Source organism: Neovison vison, chromosome 8 (assembly GCF_020171115.1).
Source record: "Neovison vison isolate M4711 chromosome 8, ASM_NN_V1, whole genome shotgun sequence".
Taxonomy (NCBI): domain Eukaryota; kingdom Metazoa; phylum Chordata; class Mammalia; order Carnivora; family Mustelidae; genus Neogale; species Neogale vison.
The window spans coordinates 28,445,717-28,461,224 of NC_058098.1; the positions used below are offsets into that span (position 1 = coordinate 28,445,717).

At 53.7% G+C, this 15,508-nt stretch overlaps 1 protein-coding gene across 2 annotated transcripts in view; it reads left to right on the forward strand.

Annotated features, from left to right (window-relative positions):
* The window catches only part of LOC122916196 (tyrosine-protein phosphatase non-receptor type substrate 1-like), a 37,290-nt gene extending 22,150 nt beyond the window's left edge, over positions 1 to 15,140 (forward strand). For both annotated transcript variants that reach the window (XM_044263326.1, XM_044263327.1), the window contains exons 5-8: positions 1,358 to 1,465; positions 4,377 to 4,401; positions 10,616 to 10,655; positions 12,584 to 15,140. In XM_044263326.1, coding sequence (XP_044119261.1) covers positions 1,358 to 1,465; positions 4,377 to 4,401; positions 10,616 to 10,655; positions 12,584 to 12,838 — 428 coding nt within the window. In that variant the 3' untranslated portion in view covers positions 12,839 to 15,140. The remainder of the gene's footprint in view (positions 1 to 1,357; positions 1,466 to 4,376; positions 4,402 to 10,615; positions 10,656 to 12,583) is intronic.
* The last annotated feature ends 368 nt before the right edge of the window (positions 15,141 to 15,508 follow it).

The window sequence follows — 15,508 nt, forward strand, 5'->3', positions numbered from 1 at the left end:
GTGAGAGGTGTCAGTGTGATTTTCTCAGCCCTCCCAACCTGTTGTCGACATCTCTCTCTTCTTTCTTCAAAATAGCAGCACCTCATTGGCATATTGGTGCCACTATGGAATGTTCCATCCCTTGTCATTAACAGAGCTCTGCCTCACACCTGGCCGACCTTTTGGATGGATCACAGTAGAGACCATATCTTTCCTGGATGCAGCCTATGACTGAATGGGGGCTCTAGGAGCCTTGGGGCCGTGGCAAGGTGTCCCTTTCATGTCACTGATGCCTGGTTTTCATACGATGAGCACTATACTAGCAGACAGGACCTGCGAATTTTGACCCTGGCCCTGTCACAGACATGCTAGGTGACCTAGGACAAGTCAGTGCCTCTCTCTGGGCCTCTTGGCCTGCTCATGGCAGTGTTGAAGAAGATGCCCTTGACCTCCAGCTCTGAGACTGAGCTGCCAGGAAGCATTGCTGCCTTGTTCAGCATCATAGCTTTAGGACCTGGCATCTAGTAGTCACTCAGGAAATACTTTCAAAAAGAATAAGTGAGTGAGTGAGTTGGTTGGTTATTTAGTTAGTAGGTTAATCCTCAGAGCTGTCCAACAAAGTAAAGATTATTATTGGCCTCAGTCATACAAGAGGAGGTCAGTACGTACAGGGAGGTTTGAATGCCTGGCTCAAGGTCACACAACCAGGTGCACTGATTTGAACACACATCTCTGCAGCTCAGAGCCCTGCTCCTGACTACCCACAGTGCTCTAGGGCAGGATCCCTCTGACCTGTGCCCTAGCACCAGCCCTACCCACGCGGTCTCTATCCATGCGGTCTCTATTACATGTGACCTGGGGTCCCATCTCCTCTGCCCTGGTGCCAGGCACAGACGAATAGACAGCTCCTGAGAGCTCTGTAGAGTCCAGTAACCAGCTGCACATGTCTGCCGTTGGTCACCATCCCTCGACAACCCGCCCCCAGCCTATGTGTGACAGCCAGTTACGACTCGGAATTCCAGACGGACCTGGGCCACCGCGGTGGCCACTCTGGTTCATTCCAGATGAGAAGGAACATGTTTCTGTGCCTTGGGAGTGAGATTTCTGCCCACATCCCGAGGCCAGGTTTCCTCCATTGCCATCAGCCAGGAATGCTTCCCCTCCGTGCCACCTCGACACGGTTTTTGCACGAGGACCACACGGGACCCACATGGGGAAGTGTGTGCCTACCCATGAACGTGCCCTTGTGACTCCGAACACGTATGGCCAGATGTTCTCTGTTAATGATGCCTACCTAGTGGTGAAAAGGGGTGGTGGGTATTAAGTTTCACTGTTTTTAATTTGCATACGTGAAGCCTCTGTTCCGTGTGGTCCCTAGACAATAATGACAGCCGGAGCATCTTCATTGTGGTGGGCGTGGTTTGTGCCTTGCTGGTGGCTCTGCTGATTGCAGCCCTCTACCTCCTCCGGATCCGACAGAAGAAAGGTGCGTGCATTCTCCTCTTCCTCCCCCAAGAGCTGGCCCCTGGGCTGTCCTTCCCAGAGGGAGAGGCCACGAAGGTGCTCTGGGCTAACGTAGCTTAAGCCGTGAGGGAGTCCAGTTGCTTCCACAAGAAGCCCAGCGGTAACAGTGTCAAGGCTGGCCCAGCACCTCCTCCTCCCCCCGCCCCCCTCCCACCGCCCTTTGGGTCCCTCCCTCCGTCTCACTGCTCCAGGCCTCCCATCCTCCCAGGACCACTACCAAATTGGGAAGCAGGGAGATGCCAGGACGCGAAGGGGGTCTCAGGAAGGAAACATTATTTGCTAGGAACCCCAGCAACGTCTTTCCTCTTACCCATCCAGGTACATGCCCATCCTCTAGGCGGGAGGCTAGAGGAGGTGGGGATCATACCAACACCTCCTCCAAGACTGTTGGGAAAGATTAAGTGGGCCATGTCATGTAAAACGTTAAGGGAGTGCCTGGAACACAGCAGGTGCTCAGTAAATGTTAGCTCCTGTTGTCAGTATTGTATATGAGCCCAGAAACAGGAACCGCCTTCCTGGAAAACTGTTGTCACAGTGGCAAGGCACACAGCCTTTGACTGTGCAGCAGGAGGGTCGAAGGGCAGATCTGGGATGTCGTGCCCTCATTTGTGTGTGGAGGTGCTGTGGCAAGGTCTCTGACTTCAGAATCAGGCAAACCAGGGTTTCACAGCCTTGTTCTAGATTCCAAACAATCGCACTGGCCTCTGTGAGCCTCAGTTTCTGCATCTGTAAGATGGGTATAGCAGTGCCTCCCTCGGAAATGAGTTACGAAACACCGATGGGCTCACGTAAAATAACATTCTCAGACCTCAGAAAATATATGCTCTCTTCGCCACTCTTGGAGGAGACGATTTTAAGCCAGTGTTTCTGAAACTTATTTGACTACGAGTTACAGAAACACATTTCATGTCTCCACTCGGCGCACACCACACTCCTGTAGATAAAATTGGAACTCTGGTATTTTCTTTTCTGTCAGATTCTATACTAAATTCCCTTTAAAATGCTGTTTGTGACCCACCATATGCCACGGATCGCAGAGCGCTGTCCTGAGCTGCCTTTCTGCAGCCGGACCCCGGGGCTGGGCTCCGATGGGCGTGGTGTTCATCAGTCACACGTCTCTGCACCCCTTCCCCTCTGCTCCCCAAACTTCCCTCCCTCCTGGACTGGCTGGCAGGACTCGGCTGTGAGTACTGGCTGACCCTTAGCCACCCCCATCCAGGAGGGCTGGAGCCGGCCCCACCTTTTGGACTCTGGAAGAGATTTCTGTTAGGTAATCTACCCGGTGGTTTTCCCCTAACGTCCAAGCCTTCTCATCACACAGGAAGGGCAGAGAAGCAGGCTCCCCTGCCCACTTGAGAGTGAGAGGCCCGCCCATCGGAGGGCATTCATGGTGGCTGTGAGTGAAATCCCAGCCCCTCTTCGGGAGCTTGTCCCTGGCCACCATGTCAGTTATATGCACCCTACTTACTGTGGGTTTGGGCCCGGAAGAGGGATGGGACTTGGAGAGCTGCAGACACTGCTGAAGGCCGCCCAGCCCTCAAGGGATGGGTCTAGTTGTGCTCAGAGCCCAGCTCTCACATGCAGGCCCTGGTGACCCTGACAACCAGCACTCTGACGTGCCACACACTGTCCTCACCACAAGCCTCTGCGGTGGTTTTATTAACCCGCTTTTACAGAGGCACAGACTGAGGCATGGAGAGGCTGTAAAATTTGCCCAGGGCCTCACAGCTGCTAAGAGATGGGGCCAAGATTCAAATGTGGTCCGTCTCCAGGGACCACGTCTGAGAACCACTTTGCACATCATCTCTGCCTTAATGAGATGACCCTTCACTCCTCATTGGTCCCTGGAGGGGTCTGCCCATCCTCTACCTCAATACCAGCAATGAAATGTCCTGATTTCAGCTCTACTGCTTACCAGCTGTGTGACCCTAGAGAACCACCCAGTGTCTCTGGTCTAAAATGGTTGGTGATTGGTGTCCCAGCACTCTGCAGTCCATCAGGTTCCATTCAGACAGTGGATGCTGAGATGCAGCCTTCCCAAGGCTACCCACTCACCCAAAAACCCACTGCCTGTCCAGGCACCAGGCACTCACCTGGCAGGGAGAATTTTTGTGCTGTGGAAGGCTCTAGCCTGGCAAAGCGTGACTTTTGCAAAGGTGTACAGTTTGCTTCTTAATTACAATTTTACAGTGGGATGGGGGGGGTCAGTTAGTGGTCAAATCCCAGCAGCTTCTCTGTGGGATGCCCCTTATCATAGGTTTAAATTCTCTGAACCAGATGGATCCTTTCTTCCTGCCTAAGATCCTTTTTTGCGACCATAGTGACATGAAAATAAATGGATGTCCAGCCCAGCCCTGTGAGCTGGAGAGCTGAAATCCAAGCTCAGAGAGGGCACGTGATCCAGCCAAGGTCAAACAGCGAGGGAGTTGGGGGCAGACATGGGATTTGCACCCGCTCCCCCAACTCTCACTCTGCTAAAATCTGTTCCTCAGCAGTGAAGTGTCCTGACGGGGACCCAGGCGCCTACAGGGTCTCAGGTAAGGTATCTGGCAAATGGAAGTGAGGCCAGACAGACGCAGGGCAGTCGGACCCTCCTGGACTGAAGGCTGCTTGGGGATCGGACCTTGGCAACCCCCAGAGGTGGGAAAGTGGGAAGGCCCAGACCACTGGTCCCCCTGATGGAAGATACTGGACCATCCCGCTGGAGTGGCCATGGGGGATTCCTGTGGTTCAGAGGAGGTGATTTCAACAATTCCTCACAACCTCCCTAGAGGCAAACCTTTGCACTCCCCCCTCCCCCACCTGCGAAAAGTTACATAAGAACAGTGTGTTTCTAGGTTAAATAACTGGTTTGGGTTTCTTTTTTCTTTCAGCCAAGGGCTCCACTTCTTCTACAAGGTAAGTGCGCTGCTGGGGGAGGAGGCTCTGTATTGGGTGGGTGGTCGGTTGACAGCCCCCCCAAACTGTGAAGCATCATCCACGTCCACTGAACCCCCATTCCCATGCAGGGCAGCCTTGCTATTTCTCTCCTGTGTAAGCGGCTCTGCCAGGGCCGTGTTTAATAATTGTCTAGAGCGAGGGGATTTGAAGGGATTTCTTTGGCATGCGGAGGCTCTGATGTCCTGTCTGCCGTCCGCAGACAGTGAGACATTCAGCCAGTCCCGTTCGGAGGGTGGCGGAAAGCTGCCATCCCCACACGCAGCCCCCTGATCCAAGTTGCGAAATTTGAGCTTCCTTTCTGTCATTCTGTGTGTGTTGTGGGCCCGGGTGCAGGTGGCCCTGGGAATGCCGGGACAGGTATGGTAGAAACCCATCTGCAGCCGACCCAGCAGCCGAGGGTCTGCTAAATAGCAGGGGGACGGAGATTGACTGACTAGCTTAGGTAGGAGATGGGGCCTCTGCTGAAGAGAGGACGTGAACAGGGACTGAGCCAAGGAGCTGTGAAGGGGGATGTGTCTGCTGGGCAAGAGCGAGCATGGCCAAGGCGGGAGGCCGGGAGGAGGAGGCCTGCGCGCCGGGGCAGAAGGAACGGGAAGGGCAGGAGATGAGGCCAGGGAGATGCAGGTCCACGGTCTCAGCCCAAGGCCACGCAGCCAGGTTGTGACTAATTCAGACTTCCCAGCTTTTAAAGGAAAGCCCCCGATATTTGCCCCCAGCGGAGAGATCCAGAACCCCATAATCTACCACTTGAATGGACCTGCCTGGAAACAACAGATAAATTGCACAGACACGCCCCGCATGGGCCATAAATAAAAGCCATAAATAGCTTCATGTTGGTTCAGGTCAGGTTTTGCTAACAAATGGGTTGTGCAGATCTTTCGCTTTTTTTTCTTTCTTTCTTTCTTTCTTTTTTTTTTTTTTTTTTTTAAGAGCTTTGTGGATTTCAGAAGTGCAGAGTAGGAACTAAGGTTCTGGAGTGGAGGCCAGTGGTCCAGGCTTTGACTCCCAGTGAGACGAGGAGCCATAGGAGGGAGACGATCTGACTTGTGTTTTAAAAGGACTACCGTGAGCGGCACGTGGGGAGCAAGCTATGGGAGGTGACGGAGGGGGCACGGAAGCCCAGAGGAGGTCGCCACAGGGGTCCAAGCCTGTGTGGGTGGCCTGGACCGAGGGGGTAGGATGGCAGAGGAAGGGGCAGGTGCTGCATGTAAAGTCAAGAGGACTTGTCTATGGATTACAGACTCAAGGACAGTCCCCAGGTTGGGGGCAGTGGGAGTGCCGTGTGTGTGTGTGTGTGTGTGTGTGTGTGTACACCAAGTACACTCTTTTCCAAGGGCAAGACTTGTCTTCTTTTTGTTGTTGTTTTTGAAGATTTTATTTATTTATTTGAGAGAGCATGAGCGGAGGGGGGTTGGAGGAGAGGCAGAGAGAGGGAGAAGCAGGCTCCCCACCGAGCAGGGAGCCCGGTGGTATGGGGCTTGATCCCAGGACCCTGAGACCATGACCTGAGCCAAAGGTGGACGTTTAACCGAGAGAGCCACCCAGACACTCCAAAACTTGACTTCTGTCCTTTGCCTGGAAACCTTCAGTGGCTCCCATGGCTCTTGACAGTGTCCAGCCGCACCCCTGAGGCCCCCAGGCCCCTCTTGGTTTGGCCCCCACTGACTTGGACAGTTTCCCTTCCAGCTACTCCCCAGCCTTCACACTCCGTGACTCAGCCACGCTGCACGCCCTTCACAGCCTCCCACACGCTATGTCCTCACTCTCCCCCCAGCCCTCACGTGCCGGCCTCTCTCCCTGAGATGTGCTCCTGCACCACTCAGGGTTTCCCCCCTGCCAGGGGGCAGCAGTCACCATGGGCTCTGCCAACAGTGCCCCTTGGAGTTGTGTGACACGGGAGCTCAAATGGGCACCCCTCCTTTCACCTGCTTGTCTCCTGCCCTTCCCCTGGGCTCAGCGAAGACATTACACACACACACACACACACACACACACACTCCAGGGACAGGGTCCCGTCCGGGCACTTCTCCTGGTGCCCCTGCACTGACAACCACAGTGTATTCCAGCTGCCTCTGGACCTGCCCTAGGCTGGAACCCACCCCCCAACCCTCCCACACCCACCACCAACCCTGTTAGGGGCAGGGAGCCTTTCCCTCAGGTTCTGCTGAACCTGGCACTGTGCCTGGAACGGAACAGGTGCTCGGTTAAGGTTTGTGGAATGAAACAAATGCACGAGGAATGAAAGAAAGCCACCCCAAACCGTGGCCCCAATCCCCAATCTCTTCCCCTTCCGAATCTCTAAAACTATCCTCGGTGCCTTCCCGGCCGCAGATATGGGAGGATCGTTCTTTTTTATTTTGTTTTTATCGTTGTCGTTGTTTGCGTCTCTTAACTTCCCAATTAGACATAAGTTCCCGAAAGGAAGGGACAGGGTCCGTAATAGTAACGACGGCATCAGCAGCTAACATCCATCCGTCAAGCACTTTCTGCATCCCGGGAACCCATCTCTGTCTTTTCCTCTACTGGCCCAACAGTAATTTTAATTATAGCATAAACCTTCTGATTTACTCTTGCCCCATGTTCATTGAACAGAGCTTCTCAAACTCAGAGCGTGCAGCAGAATCTCCTGGATGTCTTGTTAAAACACAGATTACTGGGGGCCTCCCCCTCTCCCCTCCAGAGTTTCTGATACAGGGTTTGCGCTTCTAGCAAGTTCCCAGGTGGTGCTGATGCTGCCGCTTCCAACCCAGACTTTGAGAACCCCTGTTCTGGAAGGTTATTCTTGTCACAGTGTATGCGGAGGAAACTGAGGCTCAGAGAAGTCGTGTGACGTTCCCAAGGCCCCACAACCGGCAAGCGCCAGAACTCGGGCTCCAGCCCAGATTTCCCTGCCACGGGAGCCCGTTGCTGCTGCTCACTGCTCTCGTGCCTCCCACTGCCTACTTTTTCTTCCCCAGAGAAGCCAACCATTTTCTGCCTGTGTTTTATTTTTCCAGTGTGAATCTACCGAGGGAGCCGTGAGATTGCTTGCTCCCTTTCATCTCCCTAAACCGAAGCACTAGCTAGTGAGCGGGGATGGTGGTTCCCATGCAGCGGCCAGCTTCCGGCAGCCGGCTGGGATCAGGCACTTTCCGGGACAGGCGGGTGTGGATAACAAAGCACCTTTGGGAGGGAGCTGAGGGTGGGTGCCGCCACTTTGAGCTCAGGGGGCCCTTCAGGTCTCAGGGCTGGTGGAGGACTGGGTGTCTCTAACTCCCCGGGTTAGGGACATAACTGTAGAACATTGTCTGTAACCTTCCCCGGCTCAGATGGGAGAAAAATAGGTCTCTGCTCCCTTAATTGGGCACTGGAGTTCATTCGGTCGGCCGTTTGTTCACTTGTCAGACATTCACTGCGTTTATTCTTGGAATACTTAGGGCTTCTCTGATTCTTTCATTTATTCATCTGAATTGAGCCCATCTCAGCGCCTGGTCTTTAGCTGGGCGGTTTCGAAGGAGAGCAAAAAAAAGACACTCAACCTAGTCTCGTGGCCCTTTTGATTCAATGTTCATTCATTCATTCATTCATTCATTTCTTTGTTTAACAAATACTTAGGGTGTGCTGACAGTGCCCCAGCCGATTACCAGGTGTCAGGGCTCTAGTGTGGAGCCCACGATCCATCAGGAGGGAGGTCACCAAACAAGCTGGGTGGGAGGTTAATACACGATGTCATACAGGTGCTGGCTGGATAAAACAGAGCTAGGCAGGGAACAGAGCTAGGCAGGGAGCAGAGCAGGGTGTGGGCTGCAGCGGGCGGTCAGGGAAAGCTGGTGTCCAGAGGAGACATTCAGAAGGTAGCCGAAGGACAGGAAGGCTCTCACCTCAGGAATAACTGGGACAAGAGTGGGCCAGGCAGAGGGAACAGCCAGTGCCAAGACCTCAAGGCTGGAGCAGTTGGACAAGTTCATGGAACACGGAGGAGGCCAGGGCAGCTGGGCTGGAGCGGGCGAGGGGAAGAAATGGGAGACTAGAGCACTGAGCTGGGACCGACCACACAGGCGTACCATTCTGGATACGGAGATGGATTTCACTGTGCGGTGACAAGGGGTTAAGTGTTTTGAGCAGAAAATGACATGACCTCACCTACACCTTTTCCACGTGGAGAATGGCATGCCGAGGGGCGGGAACAGAAGCCAGGACACCAGGGAGGAGGCTCTCCAGGAACCTAGGGAGCTGGGATGGTGATGGAGGAGACTTGAGTAGCTGAGTTTAAGAAGGATTTTGGAAGCAAAGTCCACAAGCGTTGAGATGGGCTAATGTGGTTTGTAAAGGAGGACAAGAGAATCAGGGATGATTTCCATTTCTTTAGCCTGAGCCCAAGGATGGGTAAGAGCAGTGCCATTCTCAGAGATAAAAGAGAGACACAACAAAATGGATAATTGCGTCTCATCTGCAATATTGCTCTGAAAAGAGAGGAACCCAGTGTTCTGAGAATGGAATTTGAAGTCTGGTGAAGGTTTCCCCAAGAAAGGACTATTTGAAATAGAATCCGAGGAAAAAGAAACAGTGAAGCAAACAGAAGCTGCCTGTGCAAAGGCCCTGGGGCAGTTTGAATGTCTTCATTCCAAGTCACTTTTACGCACCTCTACCCATGTGCTGACGAAGCATGGCAGGCAGGCGGCAGGCGGGAAAATAATCAAGGAAGCTTGAAGGTATCCTGGAAGGGCAGCCCAGCCAACCCAGCGCTGTCAGAGAAGCTCTCCCAAGAGTGACACCATAGTTAAGTCTTAAAGAAAGCACAAAAGTTAACCAAGAGGAAAAGTGGTTGAGAGAGGCTTTCCAAGCTGTTGTTGACGCCAAGTATGTCTCATTGAGTAGCTATTGTGAAATACTCGGTGGGTGGATATGTGGGTAAATAAGGTCAGGCAGTGAAAGGGCCTGGGGCAGTCCACAGGGGCCAGAGCACACGGCTTACGATGGGTTGATGGGTGATGGGTTTTACTTGAACCAGAGGCTGTGGGGAGCCTTGGAAGGGGTGTGGATAGAGCTTTGTGATCTTCCTTAGCAGCCGGTGTCCCTGCTCCCGGAGGGTTCTGTGGCCACGTGGGGCTTGTCATGTCCCAGAACTGCTCTCGGAGCCAAGATCTCGTGCCAAATCCATTAATAACCCTGCTGCCAAGCCCCATTGCTCATTTCTGACATTATCCAGGCTCACATCCCCAGAGTTGCCGGCCTGAGAACTTACACAACTCCCGTAAAACCGTGGCTCTGATGTGCTCACCACCTTGACCATGACCTTGCAGTGAGCCAAGCCACGGCCTCCAATTACAGAATCAAGTACATGAACAGCTCCTTTGATTAACCAGGACACTGTACCTTTTCTTTTCTTTTCTTTTCTTTTTTTTTTTTAATGCTAAGACCTAGATGTGTAGAATATAGAACGTATAGAAAATAGGGGAACAAAAAGAGAGGAAAAAAAAATCCTCTGAAAGACCACTGCTGTTAGCATTTTTACTATGTTTCCTTCCGTGTTATCCATACATTTTTAGAATCGAGATCAAACCACAGAGAATGTTGCCTTTTCACTTATCATTTTATGGTAATCATTTGTAAAAAAAAAAAAAAAAAAAAAAACAACCTCATAAGCCTTTTAAATCTTTATCCATGAACCTATCCTAATTTCCTAAACCAGTCCCAGTTGGCAAAGCTGTAACATAGAAACCCTCCCTGTCCTGCTCTGTGACAAATGCCTCCGTGCCTAACGCTTTTTCTATATTTTGAATCCCCCCCCAAAATGCACACTTATGAGTCAAAAGATGAGGACACCTTCCAAGCTCTCGATTTTGCCAAGCTGCCTCCCAGCAGGCTTATATGGGTTTGCCCTTCCCGCCAGCCATGTATGAATGTGTCTGTTTCACCATACCTTCCCCAGCACCCGGTATTTTAACTTTTTTTAAAATCCTTGCCAGAAAATGTAGGTTGGGGGTGGGGGGGGGAGAAAGATATGTGCATTGCTTAAAATTCCTTCTCAGTACGACTGACCCTTCGGTCCAAACATTTAGTAAACCCTGTGTTTCTGTTGTGACTTGCTCCACCCATATGGGAAATGGAACGAAAATGTTATTCTTACCGATTTGCATGAGCACTTGAGATAGGGAGGATATTTTTATCTGTGTGTCTCTTTCCTTTTTAGGTTGCATGAGCCCGAGAAGAACACCAGAGAAATAACCCAGGTACAGTCCTTGGTGAGATGCCCTTCCTGGGAATCTCGATGGTGTGATTTCCTTCCCCTCAACCAGAGTTGCAGCTCCTGTTCTAAATTAAGACTCCTTCCCCAGAGCGGGGCAGGGGCTGGGGGGTGGTGGGGAGAGTCAGGGAGCCTGACATTCCTAACGTCCCCCTCGTCCTCTGTGCACACTCTCCCTCTGCCCCAGCCAGGAGAGAATCACAGTCTCCTTGACCCAGCACACCCACTGTACAACTCCAGGGGGCGCTGTCCGCGGTTTGCTTACTAAATGCCTCGTGCAAGGGCGTACTCCCTTTCTGGCGCTTTCTCCTCAAAACTGCTGATGCAGTGGCGCGGGCAACTTGGTTGGCCTGATTCTGAGAAGCCTAGCCCTGCTTCTTGCTGGCTGATGTTGTCAGACCTCGGAGGCAGAGGGCTACTCCGCCTCTTGAAATGAGACAGGCCCTGCCCTGAACCCGAAAGCAAGAGAGTACCAGCTGTCCTTGACACTTCCCCGGCTGTTGTCATCGCTTCAGACACAATTTGTGGTTCAGAGTCAGGGCTGGTAAAAGCGCAGCATTTCTAGCCCTGAACACTGCGGCCTGCTCTCCTGACCCGGTCAGCCCCAAGGGCTGGGTGCTGTGACCACAGCTGGAGTCCAACAGACTTTGGATCCTTTCCAGCTGTGTGACTTTGACCCAAGTATTTAACCTCTCTGGGTCTCAGTTGCTTCACTTGTAAAATGGGGTAAGTAATTCAACAACGGGCTGAGTGGGGCCTAGAGAAGGTGCTCCGTGCGGCGGCATGGAGCCTCCAAGCCCTCGGAGGTTGAGCTCTGCAGTCATCACTGTGCACCGACGACAGCCAGTGGCTGCCGTCGCCCCCTCTGCCTCTACGGTCGGGGCAGGGGCGCGGAGGGAGTAGAGCTGGTAATGCGTGATGAGTAATTTGAAGGCAGCTGTTGTGCATGGCAAGACGAGCACGTGGGGGACCCTCGGGTTGGCTAGGTGGCCGATGATGGCTAACGTTTATCGAACATACGTGTGTCACTTGATAGGTGCCAGGCTCTCTCCTAAGAGCTTTACCTGAGGGATCATATGTGATCCTCACTGGGACCCTGGAAATATGGTTGTATCCCTGCTCTACAGATGGGGAAATCAAGGCCCAAAGAGTTTAAGTGAATTGCCTGAAGTCCCTCAACTAGAGAAAGCCCAAGTGAGACTCAAACCCTAGGCCTCTTAGTGCATCTGCTCGCCAGGGTCTCGTTCCCATGCTCTGCTCTCCTCTGTCTCCCGGATCTCAGCTTCACCCTGAGTGAGGCTGAAACTGCTGTCTGTCCGTCCATCCATCCATCCATCCATCCTTTCAACACTGATTGGGCTTCTTCAATGCCGGCCTTGGTTCCTGCATTCTAATTCATAGTAATATGTGTTGATGAAACCAGTAAGTGAATGACTGTGTCCACCCACTGTGGGTCGGCATCTACTCCGAACCCCAGACAGAGTCTGTCGTGGGGGATGGGTGCCGTCATGAGTTGAGGAGGCACAGGGCAGGAGCCCTGGAGCCCGCCGAGGGCAGGGTCTTAGGATAAAGCGCTGCTTGTGCTGGAACATGTGAGGTGGATTAGGTTTCATGACGAGGAGAAAGGGGTTGGACACCAGGCAGAGGAAGGAGCACTGGAAACGCAGGATGAGGTTCAGGAGGAGGGACACTGAGGCAGGGCTGTGAAGTGCCCAGGCTGGCTGAGTTCAGGAAGCTCCTTCAGGCTTGGAAGGGTAGAGCTGGAGGTAGGTAACCCGGGCCAGAGAAGAATGGGGCATGACTCAGGGCTGAGCCAGTGGAGCCCAAGGGGAGACAGAAGCATCCAGCCTTTGGTGCCAACAGGCCGATGAGTGGCTGGGAGCCCCAGAATGAACATCTCTCCACCACATTTAGATCCAGGACAACAATGACATCACCTATGCAGACTTGAACCTGCCCAAGGGGAAGAAGCCTGCACCTCGGGCCGCCGAGCCCAACAACCACACAGAATATGCCAGCATCCAGCCCGGCCCGGCGCCTGCGCCTGAGGACAACCTCACCTACGCGGACCTGGACATGGTCCACCTCAACCGGGCCCCCAAGCAGCCAGCCCCCAAGCCCGAGCCGTCCTACTCGGAGTACGCCAGCGTCCAGGTCCAGAGGAAGTGAATGGGACCGTGGTCGTCTCTAGGGTCTGTCCTCGCGAGCCTTCCTGTCCCATGTGGGACAGCTGTGATGGGGACAGCCAGCCCAGTTCCCAGAGGGCCAGGATGGCGCAGGCCCCGGGACCCCAGGATGAGGCTGGCTCTTGTTTCCCCGACCCACTTGGCTCTCCAGCATTTCCAGAGCAGCCACCGTCCTCCTAACATCACCGCACATGGAGGCCGATGGTGCCGGGCCGGCCGGGGGACCGATCTGGGAACTGGCCAGAGCCGCCAGGGATCCAGGAACCCTCATGCCTGTCTCCAACGACATGTGGGTCTTGGTCATGGTCTTGGAGACCCTGACTAACCCCCCCTTGATGTTCTGCAGCCTGATCTTCCAGGGTGAGGAGGAGAAAACCCCACCTCCTTTCACCACCACCCATCTGGGGCTTGGGGAAAATGTTCCCTTTAGATCCAACCGCCCCATCCATGGAGAAGCTGGGGGAAAAAAAAAAAAAAAAGAAACCTCGGGGACCCACATCCCAAGACTTGGTGAGATTGCTGCCAACGTCCTAGCCTCCCCATCCCTGGACTGATGGAGGCAGAGGCCCTGGGGGAGGGGAGGACCCTCCAAGGAACTCCCATGCAACCACCGAGGACCACCACCACCACCAAGGACTGCGTAACAAAACCCTTCTCCTCCTGGCGGCCCTCCGAGACTCCTTGAGGACCCATCATCCCAGCCGTGACGCAACACGTGGCCCCTCCTCTCCTTTCTAGACCTGAGCTTGCTTCCTCCAGCTAGCACTAACTCAGCAACATCTCGCTGTGGACGCCTGTAAATTATTGAGAAATGTGAAATGTGCAATCTTGAAACTGAGGTGTTAGAAAATTTGATCTGTGGTGTTCCGTTTTGTTTTTTTCTTAAAACGACAGCAACGTTATCTTGGCTCTTTGTCATGTGTTGAAGTCCCCTGTTGGGTCTCGTGTGATCTAAGGTTTACCGCTTGGTGGTCCTGGAGGGATCCTCTTACAGCAGAAGCAGAGTTCCTGCACGACCCAGGCCCCGAGGACGGGGAGGAAGGTTGCGGTGTGGCTGCTCTGTGGAGACGCTTAGCCTTCTCTCTCCAGGACGGAAGTGGCCGAGCTCTCAGCCGAGCCACGTGGCCGGTACGGCTGCCTTCCGTGCCCCCAGCGTGCTAAGCCCAAACCTGCCCAGTACTTCTCCAGGCTGCGTCCTTCACAGGGCGAGAGGGAGAGAGGAAAGATGCCTACCCCACCCCCACTCCCTGCCGTTCCACGGGCACTGGATGCCATGCAGGGGAGGGAAGCTATGCCTGGCTACTTCCCCGCCCATTAGTGACTGCCCCCTTTCCAGCTCTCCAAGCTAACCCCTGCTAGCGGAATCTTCTATTTCTGCTCTCAAACACTTTCAGGATCAAACTGGAATAAATCCAAGACAGCCAGGAGGTTGGGCAGATGCTGTAACCTACTACCCCTCACCCCCCACCCCACCCTTCCGGTGGGGAGTGGGGGCCTGGCTAAGCCCAGGGCCAGCACGTGTGGCAAGCCCTGTTTATTTGGTCTTCACGTATAAGTGACCGACTCTGCGAGCTGAGAGGTTCTTCTTTCCTGCACCCCTGGGTCCAGCCACTCGATGCCCCAGGGGTCCCAGGCCATCAGAAGGAGAAGCTGAGGCACCTTGCCCATCAGCAGGTTCCACACGTGGAACACAGGGAGCTCAGCTCGGACCCAGTTCTCTGGGGACAGCGATTTGGCGCTTTACGTGGCGGTGTCCAGGAATCGGCTGAGCCAGCAGACCACGTGGGCAGTTTTGGCCCGATGAGCCGAAGTTTCTCTGCGGCATCTGGGAGCACAGTGGCCCAGCCACCTGGCTCGGGCCGCTTCCAAATTCCGAAAGGTTGGCTTGTAAACCTTAGTCTCCCTCGCTTCTGCCCAGAGAAGACACATGTGTTGAGCGTGCGTGCGTGTGCGCGCACACACATGCACACAGAATCTTAAGAGAATGTTTTCTTGGTGCCATTTTCATTTTATTTTATTTTGAATTTTGGAAGGGGAGTAAGGGAATGAGGCCAAGAAAGTTGTGCGGCTTTAGCTCCGGCCTGGCAGCCTGGAGATTCCCGTACCTTGTGTATTGAACCCCAGGAAAAGGAAGAGGTCGAAACAACACTGCAGAAGGAGCGTGGTTTCGGGAGTTTATTTTAAGACTGCTAGGAAGGAAACAGGCCCCATTTTGTATATAGTTGCAACTTAAACTTTTTGGCTTGCAAAATATTTTTGTAATAAAGATTTCTGGGTAACAACGACCCTTCTGGATGTTGCGTGGCTTTGTCTTGACGCGTGTAAGCCCCCCTGTCCCCGGGAGCCGGGGAGAGGCTGGCGTGTGGCCCTGGGGCTTGGAGACCGCAGGGTTTGGGTCTCTCTCTTGGGTTTTCTAGACACAAAGACTTTGTTTCCCCTGGCTCAGAGGAGTCGGCAGAAGGTTATGCCCCAAACACCGGCATAAGCCTTATTCCAACAGAACCGTGTTTGAATCCCAGCTCTGCCACTCTGCAGAGTTCACACAGCTCGCCTCCTCCCGGAGACTCAGACTCACGGTGTTGTCAGCACAGTGGGGACAGTCGTGCCCGTAACCAGGGTTCCTGTGCAGATTGAAGGGGGCCGGGGCTGCCGA